Below are 17,547 nucleotides of genomic sequence, written 5' to 3'. Positions count from 1 at the left end.
CAAAGGGGGAAACTGAAGTTAAGTAAACTTTACCCTGAACAAGTAGGATACAATTTCTTATCACTGAGGGTAATTAAACATTAGTCAGTTAACTGTAACATAGTCTGTGAAATGAGAACAGATATATTTGCAAAGCCATTTGAGCCTAGGTGCAGCAAGGAAGCCTGTATTTATGGGGTGATTGTTGCAGTGTGGAGGGTCGTGGCAGTCCTGCTGCTGCTGGACATGGTATGCCTGAGTCAGCAGCTCCAGCAGTCACATCCGTGGGCCTGTGTGCTGAAATACCCTCAAGTAACACGGCTGTAGAAAGGGCAGCTCTGTATTAAAGACAGTGATTATAATCAACTGCTGTGCTTGCACCTCTCAGCTGGTAATGTGCATTGTTCAGGAGGATTTGTTGCCTTCCATGTACATTAGGACAGGTATGTTTCGAGGTGTTTTTCCTTTCAGTTATTTTTCCCTGCATGAGACTGACTGTGCTGGAGACAGTGACTGAATGTGTGCATCACAGCTTTGGTTTGGGGTTTTTTAAGGTGGATGTCTGATCTGGGAAACTAAAGTCAGAGGAAAGAACTTTACTCAGAATTAAGCTCCCTCAGTTGGGAGTTTGATGTCCTATACTTCCTTATGCTGATCATCTGGGCAGACCTCATTGCGTGTGTGGTTGGGTTTGAAACAAATGCTAGTGCATATGCAGCGTTGGTCTCCTGAGATCAGTAATGTCTTCTTCATCTCATTTAAGTGTTTGGCCTTTGTGTGAGGACCCCACATCAAAGTTAATGGCTTGTGATAGATGGGAAGTCAGACAAGATAATCAAATGGTCCCTGTTGCCCTAAAGCTATGAAATCCTAAATACTGAAGAGTGAATTAATAAGTGTGCATCCCAGCAGAACAGACTGGGTAGGGCTGAAAAAGAACAGCAGTGCCACTGCTGTCAGCTCTGATTCCTTTCTTATTAATCAGCTGTCTTAATGATAGCATCAGGATGGTCTGGGGAGGTCAGAGAGGCACTTTGAAGGAAGGAGATATACATACTGTTGAAGAGGTCGCTGATACATTTACAAGTTGACAGGTCTACACTAGCCCTCTGCTCTTACATCTGCCTTCAGGAGCTGGTGCCCTACAAAGGGTAGAAACAAAAGCTTTACATATGAAACCTGTGACCATCCCTGCTGGGTTAGAAATCAGATCTACATGGAAACAAACTGTAAGAATTTCTTTAGACTTGTCTTTATCTCTTTTAAGACATTCAGATTGTCCTATTTTGCCTAGTACACCCTATGTGGCAGGAGACAGGGAGAAACTGTAGAAAGAACAATTTAAAATGTCCAACTCATTAAATCACAATGGCACTGACCTCTCACTTGATTTTAGTTGAAGTCTCAGAAAAAATCCAGTTCTTGCCAGTGACATTGTGGAGAAAAGTCAAGTATATGATTGGGTACAGTCCAGAGATGAATAAAATGAATAATATTCCAAAATAAGTTACTTTTTAAGAAAGACCACCATCATGAATTGTGTGAATGCTGTGTATTGGCAACACTGGTGCCATTGTGTTAATTTCTAATAATTACATATTGATTTTTTAATTGAAACTATTTTTTTTGTGGTAGACTATTTATCAGAAATGTGTGTGGATAAGTAAGTGGTTATGGCTATCACAACATAACTTGAACTATTATTTTATTTCTAAACCCAGGCCTCATTGAAGTACACTTTGTATTTCCTGTTAATTCAGGCGCTCATTGGACAATCTTATAAACTCGATGTATACCTCGTAAGAGCTGAAATAAAGGACCTCTCATTATTATTTCAAAGTATAGTTGTACTTTGCAGAGAGCAATGTTGATACTTTTGATCACTAAAGCATGTCACCTCATAAATTTACAACCAGATCCTGCAGACATCCGTGAAACCAGCAATGGTGTTTCAGGCAGTAAGTCTATTCTTCTGGCACTGCTAAAAAGTTGGATCGATTTGAATCCAAACTCTCACCAGAGCTCTGTTTGAGACAATTCATCCAAAGGGAACTTATCAAAACCAAAATGCTTTACACTGGGGAGAAATAGAATTTGAATGGAGAGCAGATGGACTTAAAAGTGACCTCCCCCCCTCGCTTTCTACCTCCCTCAGAAACAGTTCCCTACACTGTTCTTTCCCACCCACGTATTGCTTTTTATTTGATTAAACTCTAGTGATTGAAATTTCTGCAATGTAAGGCACATTTTGCTTTCACAGAGTAAGTTGTTTGGTACCTTATGAAAACATGTTCATATTTTCTATTTCTGTGTTTGCAGACTGCTGTCTTTCCTTACCTTCCTGTGTGATGTGTGAAGGGCTGGCCAGGCTGGAAGGCAGGAGGAGGAGCTGAGACATATCAGGGTCTTCAGTTCAAAGCTGGCTGTGCTGGTGGCAATGTACTAATATTAATGTTAGTTTGGTACACTGGGATGACAACAGGGGGGTGAAAAGTCTGAAATAAGATGTTGCATTACACGATTCAGAAACATGCAGCCTGTAATTATGCCCATTTAGCTCTGTTCCATCTTCCCTTGGGCAGTGGAAAGGGAAGTCATGTTAAAGTGTATCTACAGTTAGCTTTGTTGGGATTGTCCCAAATTAGAGAGGGAGACAAAGTTATTGATGAAAGAGAAGAATCATCTCTTTTTTTTTTTCTGTACTTGAATGTTAGCACTTCTTTGTGATGACCACAGTTCTTTTTCTCAGTTTGATTTAGGGCATGCACAAGTGTTTACTGCTTTCAGGCCTTTTAATTTATTTAAAAAATTGGAGGTGGAGGAAGGAAACAAGAATGAAATTTGGAAAACAGAAATATAACCTATTTAACATGATATGGGTGTCCAGGTGCGAGAGTTGTGTGCTTGAATAAAATGTCTTTTGGAGCAAATGAAGGTTGCTCTATTACTTGGAGACAGGCACCTGAAAGCTTGGTGATGCCAAATGAAAGGTGATTACAGCTGCTTCCTAGAGCTCTCTTGGAAATGGATTTGGTAGGATGAGTATATCTTCTGCCTGACTATTTCATGTTCAGCTTCTTAGTCACTCTTTTGTATAGTTGTTTTAGTGATTAAGGCTGGCTCTTGGCACCACTTTTAGTCTCTGAACTTCTCTGAGGAGCTGAAACTAGTAGGTCTGATAAGACACAATGAAATTCTGTTGTGAAGATGTGTAGAGAAACTCATACTCAGTATTCTTTTTTTACATAAGCTGGAGTGTTACCGATTCACTCCTTGGGCTAATTTTTCCTCACAAGTATGAGAGTTCTTAACTGAAATGGAATGTACATAGTATAAACATTGAAACTCTCCGAAGATTTTTAACAGGAAAGGTAACTTCATCATAAATAATTCCAGAGGTTGTGTTAGATTGTTTGTCATCATAAATTTTAAAATCAAGTTCAGATGTTTTCCTTTAATTTAAGCACTGAATATTTTAATCAGTATCAGACCCACCTCACTGAAATTCCTTACTAAGCAGATGAGACCAAATGATCATAAAGTTCCCTTCCACATCTTAAAAATCTGCAATTCCTTTTACAATACCAAATTAGTTGAAAATTAATTTTAAAATAGTGTCAACCTTTTTGCCCCCAGGGTCTACTTACATGGGTTCATATTGATAGACCTTGGAATTTTTTTTCTTTTTGCTTGTACAAGCTAATGGCTGCTTTTATATCATCTTTGATAATATACTATGTGAACATAGTCCTTTTTTTTTTTTAGTGAGTCTATTTGAGTTTTAAGCATTCAGAGACCACACCAAGCTTGGCAGTGAAGATGCTGAGGATGAACAAGAATAGAGATGTGCTCAAATGAACTGCAGCCCTGAAGCTGCTCTCTGCTGCCTGAGGTGGAACCCAGAGCTTCACCACAGTCAGTGCTGTTTTTCTGGAGTTAGTTAAAGATACTTTCTCCATTTCAGATCTGACTGGTTGTTAGCGAATGGCCACGCACAACTCCCTGGAGTGTAGAGGGGAAGTTTCCTGATAGTCTGGAGCATCCTCTTGATGCTCCCCTTCTCCAGGGCAGTCCAAAGCCACCTCTGGCCATATAAGGCTTGGAGAGGTGCTGCAGTGTAACCTGCTCTAGTGCTCATAATTCCTTCAGGTCTAATATTTGTTTCTGGACTATAGTGGGTTAAGTAGTGTCAGGCTGGTTCCCCCAGACAGCATTCATAACATTTTTCACAGTGGCTACGTGTTTTCACATGGACATGGAGACAGGTCTTTAATTATAGGACTCTTCTTATGATTTAACCATTAATAATTAGCTTCCCTAGATTTTTAGTTGTGAATAATTGCTAGTGCCATGGAGTCATTGTTGTATATTATAAGTTTGACTGAGTGCAGCCACTTTTTGTTAATTGTTCCTGTTATGCACATGCTAAACCCAGAAGTGTTGAAGTTGCTCTGGGACATTAATTTTAAACACAATTAAAACATCATAACCTGTTGGCAGTTATTCTCTGTGCATTGTTTTGATATTGATGGTTCCAGATCTGAGCACAGTAATTAAAAGGAACCAGTTATTGTTGATCCCACAGATAAACAAATGCTGATTGCGTGCTGTGAACTGGTTAATCAAGTTTATTTAACTTGTTGTTGGTGATTCATCCCAGTGACTGTATTGGGGAGCTCTTTATTTGAGCTCAACAATATAATGGTTCTGGCTGCCTCCAGCTGCTAAAGGAGTTTCACTAACTCTTTTAAATAGACTTTAGTAACATCTTAAGGAATAGCATTGTTACATACACAAATTAAATCTAGTTTGAGACCAGGGACTTTTCCGTTAAAGTGAGAACATACTTTAAGACCTTGCTGTCCCAACTGTTCCCTGTCCTGAGCAGCAGCAGAGGTGATTATGTTTCCTGGGTGGCAATTTTGTTTTATGTGTGAGCTCTCTTGTTTTGTTTGATTTTTATGATACTGAAGTGTGCCATGTGTAGTCTGTCCCTTTGCCAATGCCCTTTAATCCTGTTTGAGAAACTACTTCTGCACCTGCAGAAGTTCTCATAAGATGACAACTAGTTTTCAAGTCACATGTCCACAACCAAAATAGCAATCTCTCTTAGATCATCTCTGCATTTTGGGAGTCCATGATGCTCAGGCCCCTTAGCAGCACTATCAGTATCATTTACTGTTAGTCTCAGCAGTGGGAGCATCTTGCTGTGGCCATAAAAGCAATAGTTTCAGACCAGTGTAACAGTGTCCCAAGGGCACCTGGCTGCTTACTAGGACATGTCAGTGGGGGACTCGAGACAACTCTGTCTTGTGCTCTTGGCTGTGGAAAGTAAAGGTGCTGGCTAAAAGTAGATAGATTACTGTCTATTAGTCTTAGACTAATTTTCTAGGTATTTTTCCCCACCATAGATGGAGGTAAAGCCTTCTAAGGGGCCAGAGTGCATTGATTCTGATCTTATTAATGTTCTTGGTTCAAACGCTACTGATCTCCAGAGCTAACCCTGGTTTTGTACAAGGCTGAAAAAGCTCCTTCCTTTCAGGCATTTTAGGCAACTATGTTTTGCGCTTTCCTTTGTGTTATTTTAGGATAAGATCTTTTTAAATGCTCTTCGTTTCAGAACTCTCGATTTCTGAGCCCTGTATACAGGTAATGTCTTGGTACTGCTTTTATGTTGCTACTCCAGGCAACTGCACTGGCTTTCTTTTTCCATTAGTGGTTTCTGAGTTATTTTACATTTCTTGAACTTGGTGGTGTTCATTGTTCACTATTCCTGTCAGAGCCCTCTTATCCTTCCAGCTGGCTGTGAATGTAAATTGCAAGAGGCTCATCATGCTTGTCCAGACTCTGGAAAACCTCAGTGTTAAAGGCGCATTCCTTCATGTCACAAAAGGCAACATCAGATAAGTGGGATGGCTTGCCATTCCTTCTCCTCCTAAAATAGTTCGCAATCAGAATGAGCACCAGTAACCCAAGGCCAGTAAAAACATTACTCTAAATAAAATGTGTATCACACTGTTTTCTCTATAATTGCAGGACAACGACAGAAGTATTCTGTTGGGAGCACTGTACTGCAGACTTTAAATAGCAATGCTAATGTTTAAGTTGTATTTTCATCTTTTCTATGTTTTCCATGCCAGATTTCTGGGATTTTTGCCAGGTTCCAAGGCCATATAGAATTAATTGTTAAAAAGGAAAAGAAATATTTCTCAAGCGCTAGAGAATATGTGTATCTGATCTAATGAGCAATAGTTTTGTTCATTTATCAATTGTTCATTGTAATTTACTCAAATACTTTTTGTCTGGAAGGGAGAGGATAGGGGCATGAGGAGAGCAGTCCTACTTGAGCTTCTGTACCAAATTTATGTATACACAAAACATTTCTGCATTCAATAATCTAAGTAGACAGGATGACATTTCTGCCAGATACAGATGTAGAAGGAAACGTAGGGGAATTTTCCTAGCCTGTCCAGACTGGGCGGTTGAGAGGTCATTGCAAGCAATTTGGCTCATGTTATATTGAAGTCAGAGTTGAAGAAAGCCTGAAAGACCATATTATGTTAGGTCTGTTTGCAAAGACATCCAAGATAGTGTTACCTGGTGTTGGAATATGAGGTTGATCTAAATGAGAAATTGCATATTTTTATTAATATCTCAGTTATGCTTTGTTCTCAACCTAATTCAGAAGTTGTCTGTGGATAAACTTTCTGGTCTTGATGCTGTAACTCAACACTCAGTTTGTTCCACCATCTCTGATTCAGTGTTATGGTTCTGATAGACTAAATCAGTCTGATATTCTCCACTAAATCAACACATGTGGCATCTGCTGGAATCTGTGGGATTTGATCTCATCCTTCTCAGCCACACTATTTTTTGCCTTGCAGCCTGGTAGATCTGTTGATTCTCATGCAGGCTTCTGGCCTCTGATCTGCCAAAAGAGAATTAGTTATATGTTTCTATGTGTTTTGCTACTGAGGCTTCGAAATCCCTCTTAACCGAAGTCCCTGCTTACATATTGCTACCATTCATTTTTATTGGCTTCGCTAAAGTTGAATTCCTGTATCTTGATTTTTTCCCAATTCATTCTGTGAGCGGCCTCAAAGAATCCAACAGAAAACAAAACCTCAAAGTGCTTATATAATGAATTACTTTTAAACTAGACTCTAAAAAAGACAGAGGAGCATTTATCAGGAATGTTTGTGGGCTTGGTGGTTACGAGCTTTAAAAAAAAAAAAAAAAAAAAAAATACCGTGTGGAAAGGCTTTTGTCCCATGACAGAGATTTAAAAGGCTGCGGGTTCGGATTCCAGCGGAGGCTCAGGCCTGTAATCGCGTTTGAAATGTTGCCTTTCACACGGCGGCGCGGGGCGCGGGCCGGGTAGGGGCGGCTGCGGGGCCGCTCGGGCGGCTGCGGGGCCGCCGAGCCCGTCACCTGTTGGGGCCCGGGCTCGGGGGCGCCCCCGGCCGCCGCCGCCGCGCTGCCACCGCCGGGCCGGGCCCCGCGGGCGGCCTGCGGGGCGCCTCGAGGAGGGGGGCTCCGAGCCGGCGGGGGCAGCGCTTCCTTTCTCCTCCCCGAGCACCGGCGCTGACAGTCCGGGCTCTGCGGCTCCAAGTTGGAGAGGGAGCGTGAGCAGTAGGCAGGGACAATGGAGGAAAATGAAAGCCAGAAACTTGAGCTGTGCCTGGCTTGCCCAACAGACAGCGGGCAGACGAGGGGTAAGTAAGCGGCGATGTGAGTAAGGCAAAGATGGAGTTACGTTTAAGCATGCCCCTCGTTGCTGCTTTTTCTAACTGGAGGCAGAATGCATGGAAAAAAAAATAGCATGTCTTTCTTGTGCTAATGGCTCTGCAGATTTCCTTAATACTTCGACTTTATGAGTTTAACTTTCTCTTTGAAGAGATTTCTATCTGCCCTCTAAAGCTGGGAGCACATTGTGTGGCTGTCACGGATGCGGGACCCTGCCGGTGCAGAGGGTGCTGCTCCCGCGAGGTGGGGGAAAGCATCTCCTCTTCCCTTTAAATGCTCTGCCAGCCTCACCTATGGTAGAGAAATAGCTCTTCCTTCATAAAAGTGGGTTTGAGCTCATCTTTACCTCGGGTTGTCTGTTAAAAGGGGGAGATCCACGGCAGATTGTGACAGGGTTAGTTTACTTTGAGTGAAACCACTGGGGTTTATTTTGGAGCGAAGCCAAGAATGTTTAAGCGGGGTTTCCACGGCGGATCCACTGCGGTGCGTTCATACTTTCACTGCTGCACTATTTAGTATAAAGTGAATGAAAACTATTTCCTGGCTTGTTCTACGTGGGCTATTCCACGTGGAACATAACATTCAGGTAGCATGACAAACACCTAATCTAATCCGTATCTATTATAGTATTTGTGGGGCACCTGTGAACATTCCCATTTCATGCGTGTTGTGTTCCTCATAGGCACTTCAGGAAAAGTTGTGTTACTGCACTTCTGTGAAACAAATAGTGCATGTGGTTTAAAAAAAGGTTTTAAAAAAGTCACACAAGTTTAGGAGCATGCAATACCAACAAATTGGCAACTTAGGAGAAAAAAAATACTCTTCCTTTTTTTTTTTTTTTGGTATTGAGGGTTCATTAATTGATTGGTGCTCTTTTGAATCATTTTTCAAGTTAAAATACTGAACACTACAAGTCACCTGTGTTTGTGTATGCTTGTGTTTAGTGGGACAGAAATTGTCACTTAAAGAATGTGTCTGAAAAGGGAAAAAAAAAAAGCCTTTAGTAACACATTTCTTCTGTAGGGGTTATATGAAACTGCCTGAGATACATGTGGAGCTAGGAAAACAGAGGTCTTACCAGGCTGATCCTATGATTCCTAAAAATGTTGAGTGCTGAAAGCTCATAAGCAAATGTAGTAGTTTTGGCCCATATCCAAAATTTATATTTGAAAGTTCCTTGGAAAGAGAGTTAATTATAAAGACAGTGGAGTAAATTAGAACGATTCCAAATAATCTCACTGGTAATGTAAATGTAACAGAGGTGGATTTGACCACACTCTTAAATCTGTATTCTTTTTTAAAATTTTAGTATTGAATGGAGTTTGCTTCAAGGCTCAGTTTCACAGTATAGTATGGATCGGGTCCACACTTGTTTGTTTCTGACATTTTTCTCAAAATATTCTTCTCTCATGTCACCTGGGTTGCAAAACAAGACTATTAAAATCTTTGCAGCATTTAAAGTAATGAAGCAAAGTGACTTTCCTGACCTTTGTAGACTTCATGGAGGGTGTGACTTTGAAGAATTACATAGCAGGACATGCTGAAGGACTTTTTTCTTTCTCTCTTTTTTTTTCTTTTTTCTTTTTTTTTCCCTAGCTCACAGCCATTAATCCTTCATGATAATCTTCCTGCTAGTCCTAGGCATACTGCTTCTACACTGCAGACCTAGGCCTTTTCTGTATTTACATCCACTGTAGTAATGGGTGATGTTGGTGATGTTAAGAAATCTTGAAATTTGTTTTCAGATCAGAGAGGCAACTCAAGTCTAAGGGTTACTCAAGCCTTTGGATAACCGAAGTCCTCCCTGACATCCAGCAAGTCTTGCTTTTAGTTCCCCTCTAGATTTGCTGCTTTATTGAACGGAAAGACCATCAGCTTTTAGCTTCTGAATATGAGGGAGGGAGAGAGGGAGACAAGCTTATCTTACACCTTTTTGTTTTCCACTGGCTTCTCTTTGCTCCTTTTCCAAGGAGCGTACTTGCATAATTTATCCTTTTCCTACTCTTAGTGCTCATCTGGGAACTATCACATGATCCTTCACACATTTCAAAGTTATCTGTGGAGATTGATTTGCTAGGCCTGTTATCTTCACTTGGAAGATATGAAAGGTTTGCCCACAACGTTATTGAGCAACTTCAGAATATAAAAAAACCGCTCAGTTTTTCCTGCCTGTAGCACTGTGGCCCACCCAGCATCTGTAGAGCTGATGTGCCTCAAGATACACAGGGGGATTTCACCAACGCAGTGTTCAACTTTGCCATCGAAGTCACTTATCCCTATGTAGGAAGTGGCCAAAACCATTTTTTTTCATCAATTAGTAGGGAAAAGACCCCTATTGAAACACAACAGATTTTGATTTGCAAAGGAAGTTAGGTGCTGCTGTGATGCCACTGGATCAAGATCTAGCTGGATGCCCAAATCAGCTCTCTGGCAAGACAAGCAATTAGTTTGCATAGTTTACATTCCTTTCTTCCACTGGTATTTATACAGTATTTTCCAAATATATATATATTTTTTAAAAAAAGAGAGAATTTGTTGATCTTTCTAATATAGGATAAGAAAAATATGTTATTTTTGACCCCTTCTCAAGGTTTCGCCCAATAACAAACAGTGGTAAAACACTTACTTGATATGTCCTTTGTGCTCCACATAATTAGCTCTTTCTTAAACTATTGAAAAGACTAAAGTGCAGAGTAGGGAATGACTTCACATGAGAGAGATTTAGGACCCAAAATACACATTCATGGGTTCTGAGTTGTGCTTGTCAGCATAGGTTTACCTGCCTTCTTGAGGAACTGCCTGCCACCAATTCAGTGATTGAAATTGCTGCTGTGACCGTACTTCAGGGGTTTATACTAAATTGCTGCACTCAGTCACCCACACTCACGCTGACTCCCTCCAGCTCCAAGAAAATACCTTATTTATGTCTGCTGCCTTTGCTCCAACAGCCTCCAGGATATAACCTCCAGGCTCTTGATGCAGCAAATTAAAGATGGTAAATTCCATCCAGCCCCAGCCCACCTCTTTTTCCTCCCATGTAAAATCCTTTGAAATGACTGTGCAGCTTTCAGAAACTGTTTTGACTGAGTGTATCTGGAGTAGCCATAGTGACTTCTTGCAAGCTACACTCTCCTGTTTGCCATTTTTCTCAAACAGGCTGAGTGTACCTGATGGTTGGTGCTCTGAATTTTCAATAATCAGAGTGAATGGATGTTTTTTAATTGAGTTGTGCTTGAAAAAGTCGAGTGCACATGTATGTGTATCTGTGTATGTGCATGAGGCTGCTGCTCTGAAATTTTAACCAGGATTGTGCTACTCAGAAGGTCTTAGGAGGTGCTGCAGAGACCACAGATGACATTTTGAATCTGTATGAGAGTAAGACTTCCCTGTGAACCAAACTTATTCCTAAAGTTGTGTCCCAGTCCGTGCTCATCTGGTCCCCTGTGTCTGGATCTGCTTTCAGGATAAGTTCCCATGAAAGCAAACAAAAGGGTTTTGTGGAAAATTTTTGAGTCATTGAACAATATAGAGAGCTTACACAATCATCTTTAATGATCTTCATCTTTAATCATCTTTAAAGATCTTCCAGGGCCAAGTTCTGTGGCAAAACCCAAGGGAATTGGTTCCCTATATGAATTGGTGGGACGTCACATCAGCACTGGCTGCACTGATAGAGGATTTGCTTTATTACCAGGTCTTGATGTTCCACAGGATGTGGCAGGCAATTGACAACACACACCAGAAAGCTGAGAAATCCTCAGCATAAAATCCTGAGGCAAGTGGTAGGCACAGTGTCAAAATGACTGACTGAACCATAAAAAGAAGCGAGTAGGTGCCTGTTTCCAAACAGCAGTGCCATATAATGGCAGCACGTGGGGGAAACAGCCGCTGGGAGAATAAAGGGCTCTGAGGTGAAAAGTGTCAGACAGAAGGAAATAAAGATTTATTCAAAAGAGCTAGAGGAAGGAGCTCCCTGCTCCTGGGGTAGTGCTGGGAAGGGTTAACATAGGGACGTCTGAGAGTGCCTAGTAAAGATGGGGAAGGGCACATTCAGACTTTTCAATGCTTCGGGTTTTTGTTGGTTTTTTTTCTTTGCTGACAAAGGAATGAGGGTTTTTTTCAAAGGTATTAGGTAACAAGGCTCCAGACTACAGTTTTTCGAGCACTTGAGGGTTCATGTTACAGAGTTACCTGAAGATAAGCCAGCACTCACATACCCTCTGTCTCTGCCTGTCTCTTTACAAATGTTGTCATGGTCTTTGGTCTTAAAGTAGATTTTAAAGTAGTAAAATTTATCTGAGGGTTTTTTTCTCTTTTTTATATCATGCAAAACTTGCTCTTACTCTGTTTCTTAAGAAATCATTTATTGAAAAAATGATGCAGAATTTTCCAGCCCTCTATCCTGAGACATATAAAATCCAAGGGAGATCCGTGAAATTTAAAACCAGACCAGTCAGAAATCAGGAAAAAGAGACTCCCAAACCCTCCTATTATTTCACAGGTGTTTCAGAACATGTTGAAAACACATTGAAAAAAGATTAAGGATTACAAATCTGCTTTGTGAAAGGAATTTTATCAGTTGGTATCCTTAAGGATACTAGTTATGGGGCCATTAAGTGTACTGGAGGCTACCAAAGAAACCTGTTCCTTCTTGTGGAAAGCATCCTGTAGATCTTAAAGGTCAGGGAATAAGGGCCCTGTCAGATCTTTTTTCAAGTCACATAGGTAAAGATGATATAAAAGGAACATCTACTTTAATGATGCTCACTTTTCTGTGAGGCAATACTGCAGTTGTATGTTAAAAGTATATAAGTATGTGCATAGCTTTTATAAGGGATTATTTCTGGGCCACTTTTTATGATGTGTATATGCTTAATGATGCAGAACATGCCATTGCACACTACCAGACTTTTAAAAGAACCTAGCTTTTATATCAGTCCTTTTCCCTTTCTCTTGCTAATGTGTATGTTGGGATTAAGTTCTTATAATATACTGTTTGGTTTTTGTTTTTTTCAGACCAAGCAAAAACCAGTTTGCATGTAACATCACTAGACGATGCAGAATGTCTCCGATCTAAAGAGCTCCTTTCGACCCCGAACAGTCACACCTCTTCTAATTCAAAGTCCACCCGCAACATCCCTCGAAGACATACAGTAGGTGGCCCTCGCAGTTCCAAAGAAATACTGGGAATGCAAACCTCAGAAATGGACAGGAAGAGAGAGGCTTTTCTTGAGCATCTGAAACAGAAATATCCCCACCATGCCACAGCAATAATGGGACACCAGGAGAGATTGAGAGATCAGGTAAGTAAGTAAAATTTGTATCTGGCTTTTTGTTTTACAGTCCTTATAACTTGTACAAAACCGGGTGTTACCTCATTACAAAAGGTGAGAATGTAACAAAATATTAAACAGTTTTTTTCAGGTGACCTGTGATTCAGTTACTCCCTTGAAATTCAAAGAAACAATAATAAGAATTAATCTATTCAATATTACCTTGGAATTGTTTGTTGAAACAGAAATTTCTGAAGAGCTTTTCATTTTTTTTAGCGTATACACAGAGAAAGGAGTGAAGGTGAGACTCTTGATCTTAGAATATGGGTCTCCCATTTACTTTTCACAGCTGAAGGGAAAATATGGAACAGCTGTTAACTTCTGTTACACTTTCAGTATTGGCACCGTTGCCCAGGAGAAAAGAAAATATCTTCAGAGTGTGTCTGTATGCTTTAGCCGGCTCTGTTACTCTTTCATTTGCTTTCTTTTCTATTTTCAAGTTTTGTAATACAAACAGAATTAATTTATTCATAACTATCTGCCTCCTTGAAGCAGCTTTGACACCCATATTGGTTTGTCAGCAGTATGCCTTAAGGTGGTTTGCTTCTCACCTGCCTGCAGTTGCTTTTCAGCAGCAAAAAGTAGATGTAGGGTCAGAGGAGATATGACACACTCATGTAGTTCTCAGAGCAGGTGGAGGCTGCCAACACACCAACCTTCTGAATTCAGGGAATGCCACGCAAGTATCTCTTCACAGTCTAACTCTGGGCTCTGGTTTTGGGTGCAATAATAGAGTTTAATTTGTCTGTTATGGAGTTCTTCGAATTCCCAGTCTCTTTGAAGCCTTCCAAACTTGAGAGACTTTGGAGATCAGACTATTGTCACAGGTTTTGAGAGATTGTAATTTGGTAACTCCCCACTAGGACTTCTCTTTGACAGGGTCTCTAGACATCTCAGGTGCTATCTCTGCTTCAGAAACTGTTAAAATCCGTATGTATCCAGCTAAAATTGCTGCAAGAATTTAGTTCTAACAAGGATGATCTATTCCTTTTTTTTAAACAGCTTTACTTCTTTCCTTTGAAAGTCTTGATTTTTTTTTTTTCTCTCCACTTATCTCTTCCATGAACTTTAGTGACTGTGTGGAATGTGCTGGGTGGTGGATAAAGATAGCATACAAATTAAATAAAGGGGGTGGGACGGGGGTGAAATCCAGAGATTAGATCTTTTGGAGTCATGTAAATATTTAGTTCCAGTGTTGCAGACACTGCAAACCCAGTTTGAACAGCCTACAGCATTACACCCTACACATTTTGTAATTTGAGCTTTTTCTGAAGGCAGTAAATTACAGAAGGAATGCAGTAACTGTTCCTGATATTTGTTTAAAATGTGTCATCCTTCCTAATTTATTGAGGGTAAAATGCATTCTCCTGCTTCTATTTTTTGATGATTAGACATATGTATTATATGAGTTGTATATAATGAGTGTTTTAATAATTTTAAAACAAAATAACTTTGAAATTACTGTTAAAGCATCCAAGTATCTTTCTTGGAAAGGGGAAAGACTGAAGACTCCATTCAGCATTACTTTAAAAAAATTATAAACAGAGCAGAAACCACATTAAAATATGCAGAAATAAGTAATACAAGTTGATTGTAAGATATTTGCTTACTTGACATGTGATGTATCAACTGACTCATCAGATGCAGTAAGACTCTAATGATAGTGGCATTACAGTTCAGAGGGGGATTTTTTTACCAGTTATGTCTGTGCGTGCACACCTGTGTATTTCGTGTGTGTGTTTGTGTGTATTTATATCTAACTCTGTATATAGATACACACAGTTATGTGTATCTATGTAGGTAGTTATATGTATGTGTGTTTATGTGTGTTTGTATGTATAATGCATACTTTCTTAGCTGCTCCATGAATAAGACTATAATACAATTTTGCATTGGAGGGTGTATATGTGTGTTTAGCATCTATACTTCCTTTTTCCCTGCCCTTATATGTGTATGTGTGGAGCAGTGGTATAGAAGACAAACCACATACACATGTATGTAACATATACATGTATCACAAACAAAATCTGTAAGATGTATGGGAAAACATGAATTAAAATGTCACCATTTATTTTCCAGCTTCCTTTTCTCCCTTCTTACTTCTCCAACTGCTCCAATATCTGGAAAGTGGCAGCATTGTCCATGGTGGGAATTTCCCTCCTGTAGGAGACCTATCAAGGATAGCAACTAATGCAACAACATTTTCTAATCTCTCTGTCAAATGGTGCAGCTGAAACATAAAACACCCCAATATTTACAGTCAGGAAGTAGTCCCTTGTATATCATACAATTTCTCTTCCAGGTTGCTCTAACCCCTGTCAGGTCCACAACCAACAGAAAATCAAGATTGGTAATTGTTTGGGGGTTTTTTTATGTGTGTGTGGACTTTCTTCTCTTGTCCATTTTAGCCATCAGTATCTGAGTATGGCACAGTGACCCCTGGTTTGCAGAAAATAAACATCAGGGAAAAAAGTATTTGATGCTGTCAGATCATACTTTATTGCCTCCACCAGCAAGGTCAGCTCTGAATATTGTCTGCGTCTTCCACTAAGCACTAATGGTTTCCTCCAGGCTTCGTTTATTCAGATAAATCCGTCCTTGGATGTGCCTCCTGAGGATCCATTTCTGCTTTTGATAATCTGCCACAAATCAGCAGTACAATCATGGCCAGGTAAAATGCCAGCAGCGATTACTGATGGTTAGCTAACGTGATGACCTGAAACCTCCCAGCTGTGCACACATCATGCCTCCTCCACCCGAAGGTTTGTTGCCCTGTTTGTGATAGCCTATTCTGGAAAGGAAAGCTCACAGAGACAGAGGCCATCTTTATTTGCGCGAGGGACTTGGGATACTGCCGTGAGGCAAATAGCTGGGAGCTGAGGTGGCGTGTGGTAAACTGAGTTTGCAGCAGCCTGGGGGTGGTGGTGGTGGTGCAGATGTGTCTTGTGTGCTCTGAAACACCCACAGGGGAATGCAGCACCCTGCGGCTGCAGCTCTCTGAACCACAGCCTAGCAGCTCCTCCTCACACTGGAGGTCTTCCCCCTTCTAAGATAGGTCTGTAGCTGGGCACCAGGGCTCCCTCCACCTGAGCAACAAAATACTTTTTTTGTAGGTAATGCAAGTTTCTGCAGGAGCTTTGAATACCTTACCTCTGCCAAGGCTGTCTCGTCTGTGGTAATGAAAGGAAGGTGCTAATGTAATCCCCAGTAAAGTTGGAAAGGAAAAAAGAGGAAGTTAAAAGGAAGAAGTCTGGGTTGTCTTAAGTTTGAGACGGTGTGAATCATCTGCTGTGGAGCACACGGCAGGACACGGTCACAAGTTAGGTGGGGTTGACTGGTCAGCAGAGAAGGCTAGAGAGCAGGAACAAGTGTAAAAGCTGGGTCAGTGGCTGCAAGAATGAAAAAGAGTTAGCAATTAAGAGGTTAAAATGCTAACCTGGCCATGGGAGGGGAATAATCCCTGCTGTGAACCTGTTTTACAAGTCACCTCTCTAAAAAAACCTTTCTGAGGGGCAGAGAACAAAAATGAATGTGTAGAAGTTTTTCAGAGCAGGAGCTTGTGAGCCTGGGGTAAGAAAGTGAGCTGGAAGAAGTTTGCCACAGCTTTTTTCTGTTGTTGTTTGAGTAGGAAGTAGGCTGGGAGATGTGGAAGGGTCAAGAGCAGCTCTACTGCTTCAGCCAGTGCTCCATGAAAAGAAATTTTCTTGGCAAACTAAATTAGATTTCAATCAATTAAAAACAAAATTCAAACCCTTCCGGTGTCTGTGCAGGACTGAGTGCCTAGAAAATGGTGGTTGAGGGGGGGGGTTTATGTTCATTTAGGTCTGAACATGACAGGTAACTCTGGCATCTGGGCAGGTGTGGCTAAGGTTACCATGGAGATCCATGATGTCATGCTTGATAGAGCATGTCAAGACAGCTAATCTAACATGTAGATGTTCAAAAAGTCCCATAGGCCAGGACTAAGCTTTATGCAAATAACAAAGTTACGCTGCAAAAGGGCAAAAGAAAACACGGCTGAGACATGGCGTGCGTTGTACCTGGCAGCTTGGAAGGATTATTACAGGCTTCATCATAAATTAAAACTTTTGGAACTAAAGGAAGAGGATTTCAGACCATCTCTGGCCTCACCTGTGGAATCTCACATTTAGGTAAATAAGCCTCTTTCTGTTTCTGCCCTTGCTGTGAAAAAATGCTTTTGAAATCATGGAGTTTGCTTCACCACGTTGTTTCTGCTGGCAGCAGGGCTAAGTCAATAAAGCAAGTTTTCTGGCAGGGCATGTTCCCTTTTCTCTTTCAAAAATGAGTTCTTTATTGAATGAACTGAGAATTCAGAATTATTTGAAAGGCATTGTAATGTATCGTGTTGATTATATGAATCATGCTGCAAAAATGTCCTAGGTAGTGTTTTGGAGGAGAAACTAAGAATGGAGACACTGTATTTATTTGTAGATTATTGCCAGATGTCTTTCCTTTAACTGTTAAAATA

At 40.7% G+C, this 17,547-nt stretch overlaps 1 protein-coding gene and 1 long non-coding RNA gene across 19 annotated transcripts in view; one reads left to right on the top strand and one right to left on the bottom strand.

The window, feature by feature from the left end:
• The window catches only part of KIAA1217 (KIAA1217 ortholog), a 353,867-nt gene that overhangs the window by 170,210 nt on the left and 166,110 nt on the right, over positions 1-17,547 (top strand). For 12 of the 18 annotated variants that reach the window (XR_003530194.1, XM_027658718.1, XM_027658727.1 and 9 more), the window contains one exon: positions 12,742-13,028. Coding sequence is in view for 15 of the 18 variants with exons in the window: in XM_027658718.1 (XP_027514519.1) it covers positions 12,742-13,028 (287 nt within the window). In the remaining 3 variants the exon portion in view is untranslated. Of the gene's footprint in view, positions 1-7,540; positions 7,695-12,741; positions 13,033-17,101; positions 17,210-17,547 lie in introns of those variants that run through there. The other 6 variants (XM_027658721.1, XM_027658720.1, XM_027658731.1 and 3 more) reach the window with 5 other exon arrangements.
• Positions 6,606-7,376, bottom strand: LOC113954432. Its single transcript, XR_003530196.1, has 2 exons — positions 7,229-7,376; positions 6,606-6,907 (listed from the first exon to the last, which is right to left on the bottom strand). It is a non-coding gene; the product is annotated as an uncharacterized LOC113954432 (long non-coding RNA).

This window comes from Corapipo altera, unplaced genomic scaffold, assembly GCF_003945725.1.
Source record: "Corapipo altera isolate COAL_440 unplaced genomic scaffold, ASM394572v1 63, whole genome shotgun sequence".
In the NCBI taxonomy this organism is placed as follows: domain Eukaryota; kingdom Metazoa; phylum Chordata; class Aves; order Passeriformes; family Pipridae; genus Corapipo; species Corapipo altera.
This window is presented reverse-complemented; position numbering and strand designations above follow the sequence as displayed.